Below are 23,251 nucleotides of genomic sequence, written 5' to 3'. Positions count from 1 at the left end.
ATCCTTTTGCAGAAATGACTGCTTCAATGCGGCGTGGCATGGAGGCAATCAGCCTGTGGCACTGCTGAGGTGTTATGGAGGCCCAGGATGCTTCGATAGCGGCCTTAAGCTCATCCAGAGTGTTGGGTCTTGCGTTTCTCAACTTTCTCTTCACAATATCTCACAGATTCTCTATGGGGTTCAGGTCAGGAGAGTTGGCAGACCAATTGAGCACAGTAAACCATGGTCAGTAAACCATTTACCAGTGGTTTTGGCACTGTGAGCAGGTGCCAGGTCGTGCTGAAAAATGAAATCTTCATTTCCATAAAGCTTTTCAGCAGATGGAAGCATGAAGTGCACCAAAATCTCCTGATAGCTAGCTGCATTGACCCTGCCCTTGATAAAACACAGTGGACCAACACCAGCAGCTGACATGGCACCCCAGACCATCACTGACTGTGGGTACTTGACACTGGACTTCAGGCATTTTGCTTTTTCCCTCTCCCCAGTCTTCCTCCAGACTCTGGCACCTTGATTTCCGAATGACATGCAAAATTTGCTTTCATCCGAAAAAAATACTTTGGACCACTGAGCAACAGTCCAGTGCTGCTTCTCTGTAGCCCAGGTCAGGCGCTTCTGCCGCTGTTTCTGGTTCAAAAGTGGCTTGACCTGGCGCCTGTACACGGTGGCTCTGGATGTTTCTACTCCAGACTCAGTCCACTGCTTCCGCAGGTCCCCCAAGGTCTGGAATCGGTCCTTCTCCACAATCTTCCTCAGGGTCCGGTCACCTCTTCTCGCTGTGCAACGTTTTCTGCCGCACTTTTTCCTTCCCACAGACTTCCCACTGAGGTGCCTTGATACAGCACTTTGGGAACAGCCTATTCGTTCAGAAATTTCTTTCTGTGTCTTACCCTCTTGCTTGAGGGTGTCAATGATGGCCTTCTGGACAGCAGTCAGGTCGGCAGTCTTACCCATGATTGCAGTTTTGAGTAATGAACCAGGCTGGGAGTTTTTAAAAGCCACAGGAATCTTTTGCAGGTGATTAGAGTTAATTAGTTGATTCAGATGATTAGGTTAATAGCTCGTTTAGAGAACCTTTTCATGATATGCTAATTTTTTGAGAAAGGAATTTTGAGTTTTCATGACCTGTATGCCAAAATCATCAATATTAAAACAATAAAAGGCTTGGACTACTTCAGTTGTGTGTAATGTATCTAAAATATATGAAAGTCTAATGTTTATCAGTACATTACAGAAAATAATGAACTTTATCACAATATGCTAATTTTTTGAAAAGGACCTGTATATATATATATATATACATATATATATATATATATATATATATATATATATATATATAATTTAGGGAATAAAATGTATAAAATCAAGCAAATTATTATTTATTAATATTTTATTAATATTTTATTAATATTATATTATTATTATTATTATTATTATTATTATTATTATTATTATATATGAACAAATCCCTTTGAAAAAACCTTCAGGATATAGACAGGAATAAAAATTTTAAGTTTGGTGTGTGTAAGTGCTACTGAAGTGGAGATTTATAGCTCAGTGTAGGAGAAAAAAAATCTATTTAAGAAAACAGTCTTTAAAAATATGGATTATAATTGAAATCTACTGACAAAAAATAGATAAAGTGCTATAAAAGAAACACTTAACAGTGTCTTTTGGATGTTTTCTTTCCGCTAGTCTGAAAAAACAAATCTCAAACTTGACAGGTGCTTGAAAAAACAGCGTTTTTGCCCGCATTGTCTCCCCTTAAAGTGCTTGAAGTACTTGAATTTGACTTTTTGAAATTTAAGGCCTGGAAAACCCTTAAAAATAGCAATATACCTGAAGAGGTACTTGAAAAATTCAAACTCATGACTTCTTTTTATTTCAAGCAATTATAGCAAAAAACAGATCAAATTAAAAGAGCCATCCTTTTTCGAATTTCGACATCGCTTGTAGTGGTTTTAAAAACCATTGCGTTGCAACATGATTAACTGTTTCGAAGCACTCTAATTGGATCACATATCGCAAATCATTTGATTCAGATCAGGACTTTGAAGCGGGTTCACAAATAATTTGACTTGGATCTTAACTTTGCGTATCGCAAATCATTTGATTCAGATTGGAAATTCAGAACTGGTTCTTAATTCACTCAATGAGTTGAATGATTTGCGAACCGAGCAAAATCTTTTGCTTTCGATCGGGACCTAGGAGCGCAGATTGCAGATTTATTCAGAACGGGACTTCGAAGCGGTTTCATGAATCTTTTTTCAGATTATTTTTTCTTACACAGTAGAAAACATCAAACCATAAGTGAGATCTCTGTGGTAAACTCAAGAATGACAGTTTTAAAATACATAAAAATATATTATACTTTATAATCATCAGAGGCAGACAGCAGTGAAGTATTTTTACTCAGCTGTAAAAGTACTTTTCAAGTGTCTGTACTTTATCAGTGTTTTTCTTTAGTAAACTTACTTAATATTGCATTAATATAAAATTTAATTTTATACTTAATTACATTAGAAATCTATTACTTTCTTACTTTTAGACAAGTACAAGAAAGTATTACATGTGTAATGGTCTTAAGTATTAGAAATAAAACAAACAACTTTTATTCATGAAATGTAGTGCAGGGAAATTATGACATTATGATTTGGAATGTATTAAAGTAAAGTCTTCCAAAAAGGTTGATAAACCCTTTGATAAACCACAGATACTTTTTTAATTTATTTGAGTAAAGTAAAAATACTTCACTACTGTTCGCCTCTAATAATAAGCATCAAAAAGCCTCCACTTTGTGCCTTGCGACTGAAATTAAAGTTACCACGGCTATCATAATAATAACATATCTGGCCCACTTTTTCTTAGAATTGTATACAACTGACATATTTTAAAGCACAGCCTTTTAATGTCAACCGATGCATTTGGTAGAAACATAATTATGGCAATTAGGTAAGAATGACGATAATGCCCTGCTCCTCAATGCCCTGTATTATATCTTCGGTCTTTGGTTGGGAAGGGTAAAAGCAATCAAAATATGTGGGAACATCAAAGCCGCTGCCTCAATGTGCTTTTGAAATTCTTGTTTTGTAAATAGCTTTGCCCATCTGTTTAACTGACCTATACAGATTTTTCAATACGAAGGGGCAACATAAGGGTTGAGTAAACACTGTGTCTTTGATGTATCGCAGCTGAGCGCTGTGCTGTGTCTGCTGAGATAATTGGAGACACAAATGTTGATGTTTGGTAAAAATCTCGCGTGTGATTCCTTTGATGTGTGTCGTCTGACTACTTTTAACATTTGTCCCGCACAGGTGATCAAGGCGGGGGTGGAGACCACCTGTAAGTGTCACGGAGTTTCGGGCTCGTGTACCGTGCAAACATGCTGGAGGCAGCTGGCGCCCTTCCACGAAATCGGCAAGCAGCTCAAGCAGCGCTACGAGGCTTCAATCAAAATGGCCAGCTCCAACAACGAGGCGACCGGGGAAGGGGAGATCTCCCAGACACGATCCCAAGGGCAGCAGCCTTCTCCGGGCCCTCGACAGGACATCATTCCCCGCACCTCTGATCTGGTTCACATCGAGGACTCGCCGAGTTTTTGCAGGCCTAGCAAGTACTCGGCAGGCACCATGGCCCGCAAATGCTACAAGGATAAGAACTGTGAGGCAATCTGCTGCGGCAGGGGCCACAACACTCAGAGCCGGGTGGTGACCAGACCGTGTCAGTGCCAGGTGCGCTGGTGCTGCTATGTTGAATGCAAACAGTGCACACAAAGAGAAGAGGTTTACACCTGTAAGGGGTAAAAACCGCCACGACCGTGCAGAACATCTCTCACCAGTCTGAGAACAGTGAAAAGAAAGGAGAAGTGACAAGTCGTACTAGTTTGGGGAAAGGTCTCAAAGACATCAAACTAGTTGAAAGCACTTTTTTGAGAGGTTTCGCAGGGCATTTTTTCTGTTTTCCATGTGGAGCAGTGTGAAAGCTGTATAATATACCAAGCCTAAGGGAATGGTCTACAGCTTTGAAAGACACCTTGGAACTAGATGAAACAGTTGGCGGAGTAATTCGTCTGCCAAGATATCAATCAGCAGTGAAGTCCAGTCTTGGACAGACAATTGTTTGTCCAATGATTTGACAGTCCTCTGAATAATAGCTTCAAGCCGTATGTGTAAGAGTATGTGTGACTCAATTCCAACTTGGAGATTCCAACTGGAATTTGCAATGGCGTCAGATTAATTCTACATGCACATGTATCCAACACCCACACGAGAGTGTGTATGCATATGTACATAGATAAAATTGCATTATAATTCTATTATATACACCACTTATCTGAGTATGCTAAATAACCACTAACCACACAAATGTTTTATTGTTTGTGTGCTCGCGTTCACTTTGTGTTGTAATTCTCTTCGACAAGGCCCTTAGGAAAGCAATACTTTTGATTTGTGTTTTTCTGTGGATATAATTTATGCAACATCTCAAGGAGCAGTCCTTGCGTGGAAGGAAATGTGCTTTTCCTTCCTTTTTGTTTTTTATTTTATTATGTACTTTTTTGCTTGACAGTGGAAATCTTTGCCAGTCTATTTAAGATTTAACTCGGCCTTAAACAAACTCTACAAACGACTGTTCAGGGAACAAGCGAAACCACTACGCGCCATTGGATGGTAAAGAAATCTCAGAGATATCGCAAGGAGCGTTAGTCTCCGTGATTTAGGCTTCCACTTGACGACAGATCTGTCCATCCAGCTGCTGATTCATTGCTGTAATCGTTGCAGCAGTGCTTTTCAGGACAATGCTGGTTAAATATGAAATATGCCATGCTTTATGGCTGCTTTACGTTCTGTCAGCTGGAGAGTGCAAGTAAGTGTTGGGAATAAACATGTGAGAAACAAATTTGCATTGGAACGAAGAAAATTTCCCCTTTTTGCCTTTTTTCTAGGGGGGAAATATCTAACCTCAGAGCTAATCTAATACATTTTCCAGCAAGTATTGATGTTGGAAAACTACAGTGAACTTTTTTACATTCAAGTGTGGATGATGTACTGCTTGACTGTGGTTCTGTCTTGTCACATTGTTAACAAATCAACAATGACCGTTTCATTGAATCTATTCACAGTCGTGGAGAGGCTGGACATGGCATATTATTATGACTGTATGGACGTAGAAGTCCATATATCTATATTGTAAAATGTAAACACTGCGAATTCCATATTTTTGAAATTTATTTAACATGACAGCTGGCACGGAGAATGCCGCTGTGTGACCAAATGACAGGATCTAAGTTTCTGATCAGACTTTTATTCATTTAAACGCTCTGTCAGTTTAGCGGCAGCACAAACTTTGACCATGTATGACTTTGTATTCAGATCGCCGAACTCTGTTGAGATCCACATCGTGTAAATACAATATATAGAAATTAAGATATGACAAAATATATATGAATGGATTATATATGCTCTTTTATTTTTTTAGTTTAGTGTGAATGAACTACTGAGTGAGAGACCGACAACAAGAAAAATGGCACCATTCACGCACTGAAGCTTGGAAGCTCTTTTATTTATTTATGTATTCTTTTTTTTAAGTTGTAAATAGCTATGGTTATGTTCCTGTGGCATTCAGACAAAAGTGAGGCACATGCATAACGCTTTTGGGCAGAACTTTCCAGAATAAAGATGTTTAGATCTGTCTGACTAAGTAGAGGTACGTTGCTGTTTTAAGTTCGGTCAAACTCAAAAAGATCACATGTTTTATGAAGTGCCAAGTTCAGTGCTTTGTAAATAAATGATTCGATTATAGATCTCTGTGAAAGTATGCATCACCTGGAAAGCACTGTGTTTTATAAGTTTTTTGTGTCAAATTTTTAAATAAGCAAATTTACATTTTAATTTTCGATCAAATGTTTTGGTGTTGAATTGAAGATGGCCAAATGCTCAACTGAAAATGACATCTACATTAATAGACAGCACAACAGAAAATCATTTTATTAATTCATTTGTGTTTTTCTGGTAAAAATATCCTTAAAACAAAACACATTTTCTTCTACAAATTTGCATAAGATATTAAGACTTTTTCCATGGGAAACAACACAAAGTGCTGATATTTCATATCAATACAGTTATTTTCAGTGAAGATTTTGAAACAAATTTTGAATCCAAAAACCAAGGCGTGCAAGAGTACTGAGTCTGAGAAGGGATTCAATTTCTTTCTTTCATTTGAAGTAACAAGCTGAATTCCAAATAGTTATTTGATGGGGAGACATGCCAATTAAAGAATGCATGGAAACACAAACATAGACTTTAGCACGCTAAATGGAAACCATAATGGCTATGCCGAGTGTTTCACCAGTTATGGTGTCTGCCCACAGCAGAAGTGAACAGAAAACAGCAATGACATGCATATAAGACACAATTCTCTTCTAACTCACTCCATATGCTGAAAAACAATGTAGAGATCACATATAGTTGCTTTTTTTGGCATGCTGCATGTTCTCAGTAATCAGTAATATTTTTTGTCATTGACAGAAGGCATTGTGAAAGCATAAGTTATAAGTTTCTTTTTGTTGTTTTCTTGGTTTCTTATTCTCACTTTCCAATGAAACCTGTACAAAATGTATTTGGTAGGAAAAATGGACACAGAGACAAAATATAACTTATTTTAAAATGTTTTATGAGCATGTGTTAATTGTACATTTTGTAAAGTTCAAGATGATTTTCTATATATTTTCTCTGTCTTGCATCTGGCCTGTAATTGGGTATTTGCTTTCTGGGGTTGAGGTATATGTTTTTTTATTCCTGTACATACATTGTATAATTGCTCCCGATGGTTAAAAGAAAACATTTCCCCCCAAAGATAAAAAAACAAACAAACAAAAAAACAAAAAAAAAACAATGCAAACCCTTTAAAATTCTGTTCTGCTCCTATGTCTGAAATACATCTTTGTCCTTATTTATTATAAGGAATGTATACCAAAGATTAACAACTACACCCAACTACAACACCCACAGTAAGACTATACATGTCCCAGTTAGCTGTAGCAATCTCATCATTTGTAGCATAAAGGCTGTAAAATTTTATACTATTTTATACTACCATATTGATTTTATGAAATAAACATAACTAGCAAGTCAGTTGATTGTTTTAGACCTACATTCATCGAGAGTGGATCACAGACACTTGGCATTGAACAAATGCACAGTAATTTTTTTCCATAAATTCCAATGGCTTGGTCACTATTCTGATTTTTGTCAGGGTTTGTGCAATGCTGTAACTATTAAAAGGTATTCTTTTTCTTTTAAGGGCAGAGTTTTTGTCAGTAGTTTGTCTTTGTCCACTTTTTCTTGTCTTATGGGAAACTGATTTCCTCTAAATTATTTCCTCTACCTCATGTGTATAGCTTGTAGGTATAAACTGATCATGAATGACTGGTAAGAATGTATTTAAGTTATTTAACATCTTTGTATAACAAAGGCAAGAAAATCTGAAAATAATAAAAGAGTTTTTAAAAGAATGTTGAGATTTTGTGTTTCTGATTTTAGATGTGAGCTTTCATTTGTCAAGTTGGTGATGGTCAGAAATGACTCATTTGTATTTGGAAAATCATCTTTAAAATATAGAAAAATGAACAAACAAACCCGAAAAACTTTGATTTAATTTTTTTGTTTTTGAGTTTTTGGATTTCATTAAGCTACAGTGTCTTGCAAAAGTATTTATACCCCTTCTTTTTTTCACGTTTTGTTGCAGCATTATGTTAAACTGCTTTAAATTACTTTTTTTCCACATCAATCTACATCTCATTCACCATAATGACAAAGCACAAAACAGGTATGTAACAACTTTGCAAATGTATTAGAAATAAAAAACGAAAAAGATCCTGTTGCATAAGTATTCATACCCTTTTCTGGGACACTCGAAATTTAGCTCAGGAGCATTCATATTGCTTCTAGATGTTGCTACACTTGGAGTGGAGTTAAACTGTGGCAAATTCATGTGAATGAGTATGATTTAGAAAGACACACACCTCTCAGAAAAGGTCTAACAGCTGAAAATGCATATCAGAGCAAAAACCAAGTCCTGAGGTCAAGATAACTGCCTGTAGAGCTCAGTGACAGACTTGCGTTAAGGCGATGATCTAGGGAAGAGTTCAGAAAAATCTGCTAAATTGAAGGTTCACAGAAGCATGTAGCCTCCATTATCCATAATGGAAGACGATTGGAACAACTAGGACTCTAGAAAATGTCTACCAGCCCCCATCCAAGCTGACAGAGCTTGAGAGGTGAAAAGGTGAGGCAAAGAATGGCAGATAATTGCCAAATGCAGATGTGCAAAGCTTGTCACATCATACTCAACTATGTACTGAGTAAAGGGTATGAATACTTATGCAATGTACTTATTTCAGTGTTTTATTTTTAATAAATTAGTAAAATTTGCAAATCTGGTTTTTGCTTTGTCATTATTATGGTGTATGGCGTGTAAATTGATGCGGGGAAAAACTAATTTAAAGCAGTTTAACATAATGCTGCAAAACAAACAAAGGACAAACAAAAAACAAAACAAAATGTGAAAAAAATGAAGGGGTATGAGTACTTTTACAAGGCACTGTATATGTGACCCTGGACCACGAAACCAGTCATAAGGGTCAATTCTTGGAATTGAGATTTATACATCATCAAAAAGTTGAATAAATAGGATAGAACAATATTTGGCTGAGATTTTAAAAATCAATTTTAAAATCTGGAATCTGATGGTGCCAAAAAAAATTGAGAAAATCATCTTAAAAGTTGTCCAATTAAAGTTCTTAGCAATGCATATTACTAATAAAAAAATTTTTTTTTTTATATATTTGCAGAATTTACAAAATATCTTAATGGAACATGATCTTTACTTGATATCTCTACTTAATATCCTAATGATTTTTGGCATAAAAGAAAAATCAATAATTTTGGCCCATAAAATGTATTGTAGGCTATTGCTACTTAAGACTGGTTTTGTGGTCGAGGGGCACATATTATGTTTTCTTTATTAAAAATGTAACCTATACTGGCAGGTTAACATGTAATATGATATTCCAAACCTTTTGGTTTTTTACTGACCCCCTTTCCTCTGAAATTTGGGAAGCTACACAATCAAGTCTAAAGACGTCATCAGGGAACTAAGAACACGAAACTGATCACCATGGTGTGTCACAGTTTCCTGTTCTTGTCTTTATCCTATTTTGGGGGCACAGAGATTAATTACAGGCAGGAAACAGCTGTCTCAAGGTGCTTTTTTTCAGTGACAGATTTCTGTAATGACTTTGTTTAATGGCTTTCATATCTGTAGTAAAGTTCACAACCTTGGTTCAGTGAAAGCCATCCGTTTCAAACTCCTGCTGGAATAGCATCTTCCAATGTCCGGCTGTAATTGGGGATGGGATTGAGATTGTCGCCACCAGAGATGTAATTAGTGAGAATTGGTGAGCCGAGAGGAAGATATACATCTGGGCAGATGGACAGAATGGGGATGAAAAAAAATGAAGTATACAGTTTCATAAATCATTTTGACTTGTCTTGGTACCAAACCCTACAGTGATTTGTAAAATATAAACAGCAGAATAGCCCTAATATGCGCCGCTCTGCTTACACGTTTTTGCAAAAACCTGCTCCATGTCATGCTGACATGGCTCAAGAATCTCTGATTATGTTGAATCAGAAGTCAAACAACTTTGCCAGATTATGATACTAACTCCCCACTGAGGATCTTTTGTTCGGTCAACAGCCTCAAGTTCTTCACCAGCTGTGTAAGGGCTTATAGTGAGAGAGCTCTGAGTTTCCCAACAACATTCATGTGCTAAGACCATAGGAAAATGCATAATAAATGTAATTTGGGATTGGAAAATCTACATCAGTAATTAACATAATTATTAATAGTTCACCCTAGGGCTGGCCCTGACTAAAAATATTTCTAGTTGACAAATAGCCGTTCATTTAAGCCATTAGTTGACTAATCGCATGTTTATATTAATTTACTTGAATATGTACTTGGGGGGGCCTTTAATATATAGCCTGTTCTGCGCTTAAGCGCATACATAAAGCTTGCTGCAAAGTAAACAAACGCTTGGTACAAAAGTAATGACTAGGAATATGAATATAAAAATAGCAAGGGCATATTTTAATTATTTATTAATAAACTAGTGTTTCCTGAGTAAAGATGAAGTTAACAAGGCTGACTTGTCATCCTTCAGCGAGAAATGCACCTTTAATACGGATTCAATAATCAGAGAATTGGTTAATTTAGAAGTAGACATTTTAAGTTTTCTATAGATAAAATAGGCTATACAATAAGATTTGGTTCATTTTTGTAACACGCCCCTGTTTGTTTTCTGTATTTTACAAGAACACAATGTGTTGTTGATTGTGAGTGTAGACCCTTTACAGTTTCGAATGATGTATTGCTCTAAACAAGCAAAAATTACTGCATATTTTTTTTGAGCAGTCATGTAAAGTTGCTACTACTTACATATTTTACTTTAAAATGATAAGCCACATCTAAGGTTGATGAATTATAGGCGAATGTTTGAATTTCATGCCTGATATATTGTAATTAAATCAAGGTCCAGCCATTAATGATCTGTCCGTCATGGACAAGGATCTACAATTAAAGTTATAGTTCACCCAAAAAAAAAAAAAAAAAAAATCTACCTTTTAGGTATTCACACTCCAGCCTTTCTAGGTATATATGACTTTCTTCTTTCAGACAAATACAGTTGGAGTTATATTTAAAAATGTCCTGGCTCTTCCAAACTTTATAATGGCAGTAAATGTATGTGGAGATTTTAAAGTCCAATAAAGTGCATTAATCCATCATAAAAAATTGCTCCACATGGCTTCAGGGTGTGAATAAATGCCTTTTGAAGTGAAGCGAAGAGATTGTGTAAGAAAAATATCAACATGTTCTCACTCCCAACTTGTCACATTTTGACTCTTGGTCAGGATCCTTTGGTGTTTCTTTTTAAAACGTAGGGTACCCCTTAAGTCATTTTTTAATGTACAGGGTACCCCTTTAGCATCACTCTTCGAAATGCAGGGTCCTCCATTGCTTTCAGTTGTTTGCCTTTAATTAATGATTTGCATGCATTTGTAATAAATAAATAAATCGCTGTTTATAAATTTACACATTAATTGGATCACCTAACCCCACCACTACCCTAAACCTACCTACTTCTGAACAATAAAAAACACACAATAAAAACACATATAAGGAAAAGAAAAGTACAGTAACGGGTATTTTTAGCAAAAACTGATGTGTTGTTGTTGTTACGGTATAGACGTGCTGGATGAACGAGACGAAGTCGAGATCAACAATTAACACTATATTTAATATCTTCTTCAAGGAACAGACAGGAACAGGCAGGATAATCCACACACATGAAACAGTAACATCAAATAAAGACCGACATCAACTGAACTGAAAGACAAACTTATAAAGGGTGACTAATCATACAAGGACAGGTGCAGGGAATCACACTGACGAAGGCCTAAACCAAAAGATGACAAAATGACAGGGGGAGACAATGGGAGAAACCAATAGAACAGACATGAACTGACAGAACTGTGACATTACGCCCCCCTCCGAATAGGCGCGTCCTCGCGCCGTAGAAAAAGAAAAACAAAACAGAAAAGAGGGGCGAAAAAAAAGGAAAATGTCCATGGCGGCTTCGGCGGAGGACGCCACCCCAGGAGGGGGACCAAAACAAAAGTCCAGGTGACAGACAGTACAGTCCAGAGGGGCGACGACGGAGGGAGGAGCCAGGGAGGACATGGGTGGGGCGTAAGGCAGGAGGAACAGACCCAGACCCCAGCCATGATGACGGCCCACTGTGGAGCCGACGGAGGGAGGAACCATGGTGGACGAAGGCGTGCCGACTCCATGGGGCCGACCGACAGAGGCGGAGCAGATGGAGAAGGAGCCCGAGGCGAAGACGGAGAGCCGATGATCCGGGGTGACGCCGAGGATCCGGAGGGCCAAGGTGGAACAGGCTCTGGCGCCCGAGGTGGAGGCGGAGTCCCGGAGATCCGCGGCGGAGCCGGAGCGACAGAGGATTGAGGCTGTGCCCGCAGGAAGGAGGAGTCCCAAGGAGCCGGTGGGACGGCGCGACGAGGCACAGCCGGAGGAGCAGAGTCCTGAGGTGACGATGGGGTGACGACTGACCAGGGCGGAGCCGAAAAGACGATGGAGCCCGGTGGAGCTGGTGGATCGACGGGCGACGGTGTAGAGGAGGGCGTCGAGAGCCGTGGTGGAACCGCGGGGTCGAAGGGCCGAGGCGGAGTCCTGGACTCGGAGGCTGGAGGCGGAGCTGAGGGATCCTCCAGCCGAGACGCCGATGGACGCTGGCAGTCCCGCGGCGAGCCCACTGCACAGGTGGTGGGCTGAGGGTGAGCTGAGGGGCTGTCAGGGGACAGCGGCGGCCAGACGAACATGGCATCGGATGACAGAGGGTGGGTGGGTGGGAATTCCGGGCAGACAGGACAGACGGATATTTCCATATCAAAGTCAATTAAGTTACCAGAGTTATCTTCGATGAGATCCGAGAAAAAGTCTATTAAATCCCCAGAATTTAGTCCAAGCTCACCCTCAGCGGTGGTGCAGTGGGCAGGGCTCTCTATCGCCCTCTCTTGCTCCACGTGGCAATCCACCATCACAGATGTTGTAGTCGGCTCTCGCACCTGGTCAGATGGGTCAGGCTCTGGCTCTATCGCTCTCGGCTCTGTCTCTCCATCTGCGGTGGGCTCGGGCTGCAACTCCGCATGTCGGGGTGATGGTTGGCTGGGTTCTGGGTCTGGAGTGGGGCTGACGTCCTCCTTGACGATGTCAACAGTCCAGGATGATCGGCAGGACGCCAGCACCCACTCGATGAAATCCGGCAGGCTCTCTTGAGGACCCTCCCCGGATAGCAGCGCCTTGGTGGTGGAATTCAGTCCTAAGCGGTAGTGGATGCATAGGCTGCTATCCGGGAAGTGTGACTGGTTCGCCAGGAAGAGAAACTCACGTGTGTGGTCCTCAAGAGAGCGTTCCCCCTGCCTCAGGAGGATCAGGAGAACAGTAGGGTCCATAATAACAGAAAAAACAAAACACTGAGTAAAAAACTGAAAAAATAAACGCAGGGAAAACGTGCCGGGTAAACTGTATTGGTCGGTCTTTCTGTTACGGTATAGACGTGCTGGATGAACGAGACGAAGTCGAGATCAACAATTAACACTATATTTAATATCTTCTTCAAGGAACAGACAGGAACAGGCAGGATAATCCACACACATGAAACAGTAACATCAAATAAAGACCGACATCAACTGAACTGAAAGACAAACTTATAAAGGGTGACTAATCATACAAGGACAGGTGCAGGGAATCACACTGACGAAGGCCTAAACCAAAAGATGACAAAATGACAGGGGGAGACAATGGGAGAAACCAATAGAACAGACATGAACTGACAGAACTGTGACAGTTGTATTTCAAGTCTTCTGAAGCCATATGATATCTTTATGCAAAGAAGAGTGTAAAACATTAGATTTTATTTGCTGAGAATGGCCACACTTCATTTCCACGGTCAAATCTCATTCAAAAAGATACTGCATGATGCAATTGGTCACAAGACACACAAGAGACAATGAAATTTCACATCCAAGGCTGATGCAAGGCCTCTTCTGGCAGCAATTTTTAAATTTGTGCAAAGTCTATTCCTCTCACAAATCAATCGTTTTGCCTCTGAAGATTTGGAATTTTAATTTTAATATACAGTCGTGGCCTAAAGTTTTGAGAATGACACAAATATTAGTTTTCACAAAGTTTGCTGCTAAACTGCTTTTAGATCTTTGTTTCAGTTGTTTCTGTAATGTACTGAAATATAATTACAAGCACTTCATACGTTTCAAAGGCTTTTATCGACAATTACATTTATGCAAAGAGTCAGTATTTGCAGTGTTGGCCCTTCTTTTTCAGGACCTCTGCAATTCGACTGGGCATGCTCTCAATTAACTTCTGGGCCAAATCCTGACTGATAGCAACCCATTCCTTCATAATCACTTCTTGGAGTTTGTCAGAATTAGTGGGTTTTTATTTGTCCACCCGCCTCTTGAGGATTGACCACAAGTTCTCAATGGGATTAAGATCTGGGGAGTTTCCAGGCCATGGACCCAAAATTTTAACGTTTTGGTCCCCGAGCCACTTAGTTATCACTTTTGCCTTATGGCACGGTGCTCCATCGTGCTGGGAAATGCATTGTTCTTCACCAAACTGTTGTTGGGTTGTTGGAAGAAGTTGCTGTTGGAGGGTGGAAGATCAATCTGTCCCTGATATTTTTTTTGGAGATAAGTGGCTTCTTTGCTGCCCTTCTTGACACCAGGCCATCTTCCAAAAGTCTTTGGCTCACTGTGCGTGCAGATGCCCTCACACCTGCCTGCTGCCATTCCTGAGCAAGCTCTGCACTGGTGGCACTCCGATCCCGCAGCTGAATCCTCTTTAGGAGACGATCCTGGCGCTTGCTGGACTTTCTTGGACGCCCTGAAGCCTTCTTAACAGTGCAGTGGAAAGTTTTTAAGTTAAGTTAAGTTTAAGATTAAGTTAATTTTCATGGCAAAGAAGGACTATGCAATTCATCTGATCACTCTTCAAAACATTCTGGAGTATATGCAAATTGCTATTATAAAAACTTAAGCAGCAACTTTTCCAATTTCCAATATTTATGTAATTCTCAAACCTTTTGGCCACGACTGTATATTAAGTTCACTTTTAGTATTTGCAGTACAAACTAAAAGCATAGATGTAAACTTTTTGTGTACTCAAAGTTATACTTAAAGTATACTTAAAGGTATACTTTTATATACTAGAAAGTGGTCCAATTTAGTCCCAAGGAGTGTTAAAATAGTACACTTAAAAGTATACTACTAGAACACTAATATTTATATACTTTTTACATAAATTATACTTAAAAATATACTTAAACTTTACTTATGTATACTTAATAAAATAAACTTGAAGTACACTTATTTTTGGTAAGGGGTGGATGTGTAAATCATAGGTAATTTTAAATTTTTTGGTTGAACTATCTCTTTAAGGCATAAATCAGAGCAATCCTCCATTTACTTATTCTCTTGGCTACATCTCTGTTGCATGGACACAAGCTGCTCTTCACACCTGCCGCTTTCTTATTTTAGTTGATGCAACAGAAACAGAGTGCTTCAGCTGTTTATAAAGTCTTTATCATTATTAGTGTCTGAAAAACTATTACTTGGCCCTGACTGAATAGTGAAGTATATAGAGACTTTGAGCCTAACTATGTTTAGCTTGTGGTGGTAATTTAAACGGTGTCACAACAACGTTCAGTTTTCACATGGTAAATTTTTGTTAGCTAGATCATCACAGAAACCCTGTTATTTGTCTGACATACGTTTGAGAATGACAAGCATTAGAATGGTCTCGTATTAGCTTTTCCTCCCTTGGGCTGCTCCTACCTCGCTCTGTATGACCCTTATTCCCAGCATGCATCACCCCTCCTAGCTTCCTGTCCTGTGCCAGGCTCTAACGCCAGCCGTAACTGTGCGATGTACTGTAATCCTGCAACGTTTTGACAGCTGTTACCACTGAGGAAGTGGGTGCAACTAGAGCAAAGGCTGTTGAAAAAATACCAACCAGACATACACACACACATACATAAGAGCAATCTGTTTCCTACGTTCTCATCGTTTTTTCTGCTAAACCCCACAACAGGGTTGATGTGGTCAAGAAGGGTGGGAAAGTGAGATAATCTCAGTTAAAACATTGTTGTGTGCCGAAAACAACACAAGTACGTAAGCAGTCCCCTCACAAGTCTCCCATAGAGCAGAAGTGTGTAGTTGCCTATTCCACAGAAGCTTTGTGCTGAGGCATGTTTCATTCTGCCTGAGGTTGGATGTGAAATCAAGGGCTACGAGGTGAAGAAGCCACAGAAATGGAAGCGTTTGCACTGCAAGTTTAACAGTGTTTACACAGGTAGTGCTTCTAGGCAACTATGAGGGTTTGTGGAGAGACCATCACATCAGTCAAGATAGTACAGTTACAAACACCAAATATAACATTATATAGCAGTATAGATTTACTGTCCTCTAAAAAACAAAAAAACAAATGTGAGTACATTCTAAGTGATAACAAGCAAAGCCACATGTCCTATTAATCTAGTTTATGTTTTTGTCTGTTTGACAGGACCATACAAAGTTGTCTGTCTTGTATTAGACCAGTTAAAATTAGGTGCTTTAAGTACAATTCTCTCACACTGACCACTGGATGTTCAACATGGCATCTCATGGCAAAGAACTCTCTGAAGATTTGAGAATTAGAATTGTTGCTCTTCACAACGATGGCCAAGGCTATTAGAGGTTCAGTAACAGCCTGAAACTGAGTTACACTACAGCGGTCAGAGTCATACAGAAGTTTTCCAAGATGGGTTTCATTCGGAACAGTCCTTGCAAGGGTCGATTAACGAAGTTGAGCACTCGTTCTGTGCATCAGGTGCAGAACATGGCTTCAAAACAGATGCATGAGTGCTGCCAGAAGTAGAAGTAGAAGGTCAGCTTGTCAGTGCTCAGACCATACGCTGCACACTGCAACAAGTCTGTTTGCATAGGCATCATCCCAGAAGGAAACCTCTTCTGACGCTGGCTCACAAGAAACCTCGCAAACAGTTTGCTGAAGACAACCTGTCCAAGAGCATGAATTACTGGAACCATGTCCTGTGGTCTGACGAGACTATAAGATAAACTTGTTTGGCTCAGATGGTGTCCAGCATGTGTGGCGATGCCCTGGTGAGGAGTGCCAAGAAAATTGTGTCTTGTCTACAGTCAAGTATGGTGGTGGTAGCATCATGCTCTGGGGCTGCATGAGTGCTGCTGGTACTGAGGAGCTGCAGAACATTAAGGGAAACATGGATTACATTATGTAATGTACATTCTATAGCAGAACATCACGCCTTCCTTCCAGAAACTATGCAGAACGGCAGTTTTCCAACATGATAATGATCCCAAACACACCACCAAGATGTCAACTGATTTGCTGAAGAAGCTGAAGCTGAAGGTGATTGGGTGGGCAAATATGTCTCCAGACCTGAACCCTATTAAGCACCTGTGGGGCATCCTCAAGTGTAAGGTGGAGAAGCACCATGTTATAGAGGAGTGGAAGAGGATCCCAGCAACAATCTGTGCAGCTCTGTTCAATTCCATATCCAGGATGATTAAGGCAGTGCCAGATAACAATGGTGCTAACACAATATATTGACACTTTCAAGTTCACTTAGGGTGTCCTCACTTTTGTTGCCACCTATTTAACAATAATGGCTGTATGTTGATTAATTATCAGGGGACATTAAATCTGTACTGCTATACAAGCTGCACATTGCCTACTCTAAAACATATCCAAGTTTCATTTCTATAGTATTGTCCCTTGAGAAGATATACTAAAATGGTTGCTGAAATGTGAAGGGTGTACTCACTTTTGTGACATACTGTACATATGTGAAATTATATAGGCCTTATAGGTAACACATATGACAATATCACTCTTGATATAGAGCAATATAGATCATATATGTGACCCTTAACCACAAAACCAGTTGCAAGTAGCATAAGTATATTAGCAATTGGCAACAATATAGTGTATGGGTCAAAATTATGGATTTTTCTTTTATTCCCAAAATGATTAGGATATTATATGTTCCCTTAAGATTTTTTTTTTTTTTTTTTTACAAATTTCCTACCATAAACATATCAAAACTTAATTTTTGATTAGTAATATGCGTTGCTAAGAACTTCGTTTGGACAACTTTAATGGTGATTTTCTTATTTTTTATTTTATTTTTGCAGCACCCTCAGATTCCAGGTTATCTCGACCAATACATCAAAAAGCTTTTTTTTTTTTAAATATATAAATCTCATCTTTATATATCTCTCTTTATATATAAATTTTATGTGTAAATCTCAATTTCAAAAATTACATTTTGTGGTCCAGAGTCACACATTGCATTTCTGTATGGGGGAAGAGAGGTAAAGAAAACTGAAAAAAAAGAAAAAAAAAAAAAAGAAAAAAAAAATCAGTGCTTAGGCTCTTATTGCGTCCTAACCAGCCACAAATTGTCAAACTACAAATATTGTGTCTGTGCACCTGTTTAATTATGTTTATTAATAAAAATATTATTTAAGGTTATTTATAAATTTGGACATAAGCAATAGATTTACATGTAGAAAAATGTAAACATAATAAATGAGAAAATGGATCTATAAATGATGCATTTATCAGGGCTGAGCTGAAGGTTGTGATCTCTAAATCTAAGATGGCTATAATATGATTTTAGATTAAGTTGTCCAACTGAAATGACATGTAGTCAGGCAAAAAAATACAAGCAGTAGAGAGTTAATTGAAAACAAAACAAAAAATTGTTTTTTAAATGAATGGTACAACTGAGGCAGGTTTTCCTTGAGCAAAAGATTCTGATAAATAAACAAATTCATCTATAAATAATACACAAAGCATGTGTTTTTCGCATTGACGCACATACTTGCACAGCTAGGGAAAAACGTTGAGAGACCATAGCTGGATTTCAAATAAAATGAGATAAACATGAAGTGGATCTGTCCTTTGGGCCTCAGGTTCTGGCAGATTTTACATGCTTGCGTTTGCTGTGGGTGAATCAGTTTCTTTGCCAACAGAGGTGCAGGCTTAGCAACATTTTAATCTAAGAGGAAATACCACCTAGTACTCCTTTATTCATCTTAAAGGGGTCATATGAGGGGTCATGTTGCTAAAAAAAAAACAGTATTTGGTGTAATGCAAATGTCTTTACATGGTTTGAGGTTCAAAATACACATTATTTTCCACATACTGTACATTATCGTTGCTCCTCTCTGCTCCGCCTTTCTGAAACGCATTGATTTTTACAAAGCTAATCATTCTGAAAAGCACAGTGTGCTTTTAGGAAGGTGTGGCTAAGTCTTAACTTTTATAAAGAATATCTCTTTGGGTTTGAGACTTTAATCTTTGCAACTTTACAGATCTTATATATGCACAAACAGCTTGTAACACTCCAAAGACAAAGGAAAACATTTGTGATGACCCCTTTAATCTCTGAAGCATAGTGGTAAAGTTCTATATAGACATTTGTATAGAACTGTGTGTGCTGCAGTTTGCTTTAACTTCAAATGTGCATTTTATAACAGTTTATTATTTTTAGAAATAAAAAATGTACTTGGATCTTATTCACTAACCTTGTAATTCACAAATAAATTTTGGTTAAAACCTGTATGTGTTTTTATGCTTTAATAACGGTTCATCAATAAATTTGCACATACATTTTTTTTCTAAATTTACATGCATGCTAAATTTACATACATGCTCGGTGGCCTTAGACATGTGGAATGCGTTAAATGTGGAATGCATTGGTGTGCAACCCCTTTGAGTTACTCTATAATTTGAATTTATTACAAAGATGTTTGTTATAGCTTGATCAAGGATAGGTTTTAGTGAACCTATAATGAAAGACCAATGTAATAGACACACAGAAAATTACAAACTCTGTGCACATGCTCCTTTCTTTAGCATAATCTGGATTCTTCAACTTCGAATTTGGTAGACTGTTCAGAATTATCCCAACTCCTACTTGAAAAAAACAAAAAAAAAAAAAAACAATGGGATGATGCTTAAAGATGCACAACTGAGATTTGATGCCTAATGATGGATCAATAGACCAATCAACTTTCAAACCAATGACTTTATTAGGAAGTACTGTATCACCACAATATAACCACAAATGGAGCACTTTAGGATCGGAAATGGGTGGTTTTAACTTGAGCAATCCCACTTCCATCTTTGTCTGGTTTCATCATGAACACTATGTGGAAACTGTCCATTATGGTGAATCAGGTGTCTGTTATTTGTATTGTAACATTTTGGAATACCTTTACAGAGAGGGCAATGACTTTTTCCGTGTCTACAGGTGGCTATCATATGTAAAAAAGCTAGACAAGACAAGGAACAGTAAATAGTGCTAAAGGAAATATGGTCCTCAAAATGACAGCCATAAATCTCTCATGAACCCATGTCGAAACACGGAGGAAAAATAAGAGAGCTTGGCGTATCTTACTTGGCCAAGGCACAGGAAGATATTTAAAAGATAGAGGTCAGTCCCCACAGCTTGTGCTTGAACGTGTTTTTTTCTTAGCCATTCAGTGTCTCAATGTTTATTCACTTACTGGATTTTTGTGTTACCATTTACATAATAGTGAGGAACCACAACCACAAAATGAGATTGCAGACCACCCAGATCAAAATCATGTGATGTTTCAAAAATATCATTAAGTGTCTCACAACACTTGGATGGATAATTTGGTTGTAAAAAATCTGACATTAAATATGAGCACAGTAATTTTAATATTACAAATTCAGACATTCTTGAAAGACTTACTGGTAGCTTGGGAAAACAACAACAACAAACCCTCTGGTTGGTTTCTAGTTAAAACAATTTGGCAAAAATATATTTTTATATTGTTATTGGATAATTTGAGCTGCTGAGATTGTGTGGAGTTTTGCCTAAAAGGCAAAAAGAAATATGAGATTATTTTGTGAAGTTGTCAGGCTGAAAAGACAGGTATTGTTGTGTGTGATGCCAGAAAAAGTGATAGAAAAAAAAACCCTTCCCAGCAATGTTATATCAATAGGAGGATTGGGCCAAACACAGATCCCTGCGGCACTCCCGACCAGAAATAAAGGTAGATTGGTTGTCATCTCTAGGTTATTCAGTGAAAGACATGCAAACATGATAATTATCTTAAAGAGTTTACTGAAAACAACTCTATTATCTTTGACATGAAGGGACAGAGACAGGTATGCAGTGCTGAAGTGTTGACTTTTGAGCACAGCATTACCTAACCCTGCATAATTATCATGGTCTCGCTATCTTGCTCCATAAAAAAAATTCTAAGCTCTTCTTTACTTCTCTTGTCTTGTAGAATGAAAGATGCACATGGAAGCACATCATTACAGAAAAGAAGATGAAGTCCAATCCTAGGACTACTGCATAGGCAAGGGCTTTGGAGGATAGAACAGCCTGTTAGATAAAAACCTTCTTGTGATGAGTAATCTTTAAATTAACTGAACCCTAACTGAACTTCTAACTCACCAATGGCCAAACAGAGTAGACCAAGAGACCAGAGATGGAGACCGTCTGGTGGGGTGAGCTCCTTCCAAAGACTCATTGGCTTTCCCTTTGCAGATGCCGATACTTATGTGGGACAAGTAATTTTTGAATTACATCAACTGACTTAGAAGCAGTGGATGTTATTTTTTCCAAAGGGCTGAGGATGCTTTGGCTGTAGTTGTGGCAGAAATGGCATTGATGGAAGGCTGACCACCTGGCTTAGGAGTCATCTGAAGGTCTTCCAAGTGTGGAAAATGTTAACTAAAGGTGCAACTGGAACAGTGTGAGACATTTGTGCAGTCACTGAAGTTAGAGGTACAGTAGTAGTAAAGTGATAGTAAAAATGCCTTACTTTTTTCCTGTATTCTGAATCTGTCCACCAGTTCAGTTCAGGCTCCTTTAGGTCTGTGCAAAGTTTGGATGTTGCATTGATAATTTTTTTTTTTTATATTTCTAAAGTTCTGCTGAACTTCCAGCTGGAGCTGTTTCACCATGAAGAACAAGCCAGAAACAAAGGTAGATTTTTTTAGAACTTGTCTTTGATTGTCCTGGGTTTTGTCAGCAAGCCTGGTAATTTGGCACTTGTGTTGGGAGAAAGTTACCTTCAGTTGCCTTTGCTTTTTCTTTATCTTTTTCCAACAATGTATCTCAATTGCACTTGTGAAGCAAGTTGTTGAATTTCTCTGTGTAGGTCCTGCCGTGCCAAAGAAGATGGATGGGAAGATTCAGGAGATGTGCATAGCTGCATGTGGTCTGGATCCTGTTCACAGGTGAAGGTTTGCACTGGAGTGCTGCCAGCTAGTACTGAGAAGGTAAACTGCACATGGATTCATGGATGGATGATGCTGGAAAGAGTGGGAAGGTGGGGATGCAAAGTGGAAAATGTCCAGGAACAAGCTGAGGATGCTGTGGAATTGACCATATCTGAAGCTGGACATTTTTTTCGATAGTGAAAAGTCATCTTGTCTGAATAAGAAGGGAAAAATAAACAGATCAAACACAATTTATATATATAAAAAAACATTTCTAAACAAATATGTTTATTTGTGAGAAGACAACAGGAGTTGGGCTTTTCACTGGATTATGGATAACGTATTTTGGCCAGAAGTTTAAAGTTAAAACATCTTTATGACTGATTTGTTTCTTAAAATCATGCATCTTATCACTGATGATAATGGAGTTGTGTGGATTATTTGCAGAGATTATTGTGATGTTTTTTTTTATTTGTTTCAGCTGTTTGGACTTTCATTCTGACAGCACCCATTCACTGTAGAGGATCCATTGGTAAGCAAGTGATGTAATGCTAATTTTGACCAAATCTGTTCTGATGAAGATGGCCTGAGTAAATGTTCAGCAAATTTTAATTTTTGGGTGAACTATTCCTTTAATGTGAGAACTTGACAGCACACTTCAGCACCAAAGACATCAAATGCTCTGCAGCCTAAAAGTGTCTAAAAGTGCAACACAAAGCATCATCACACCAACAGCAAGTGTCCCTTCCAACCTTTAAAGCCTTTCAACAACACCTTGTCTGCCACAGTAACACTCATATCATCCTCAAATCTTGGAAAAATAAACTCCACTGCTTTGAGGTTAGCTCTAAGCCATTGAGTCTTCTCAAGTAGCTCGCCAGAAGATAATCTCCATCCCTGATCCCTTGGTCCTCTCTATTTGGCCAGTGGTGAGGCAGAAGTTCCATTAGGATGAATAAATCTACAGATTACTCTTCTCAAGAAGGTTTTTACCTTGCAGGCTGCTGTTTTCACCTCCAAAGCTCTTGTCTATGCAGCAGTCCTAAGATTGGACTTATTCCCCCTCTGGCCGTTTTTCTGGTTGCATTTGCACCGGCAGCTCTGAAGTGGCAGACAGCAATGTCTTTATGCACGGTATTTACAAACATCAGCAACCAGTGAATAGAGGACACAGTGATTGGAGCTGTTTTTGTTGTGTGTTTCGTGATAACGGAAATGGAATGTAAACGCACAATTTATGCAAATGAAAAATGTATATTAATGCAATTATGAAACATGTCAGGTAGCCAGTGTTTTGTAT

General features: G+C 38.6%; 1 protein-coding gene across 1 annotated transcript in view; it reads left to right on the top strand.

Moving 5' to 3' along the window:
• Positions 1–7,495, top strand: part of wnt9a (wingless-type MMTV integration site family, member 9A) — a 51,388-nt gene extending 43,893 nt beyond the window's left edge. Inside the window, 1 exon segment of the mRNA XM_073848939.1 lies at positions 3,318–7,495. Within this exon segment, the coding sequence (XP_073705040.1) occupies positions 3,318–3,806 (489 nt within the window). The 3' untranslated portion in view covers positions 3,807–7,495.
• The last annotated feature ends 15,756 nt before the right edge of the window (positions 7,496–23,251 follow it).

The sequence above is a fragment of the Garra rufa genome, chromosome 10, assembly GCF_049309525.1.
Source record: "Garra rufa chromosome 10, GarRuf1.0, whole genome shotgun sequence".
NCBI classification, from domain to species: Eukaryota; Metazoa; Chordata; class Actinopteri; order Cypriniformes; family Cyprinidae; genus Garra; species Garra rufa.
The sequence above is the reverse complement of the archived record's forward strand: the minus strand, read 5'-3'. Positions and strand labels throughout refer to the sequence as shown.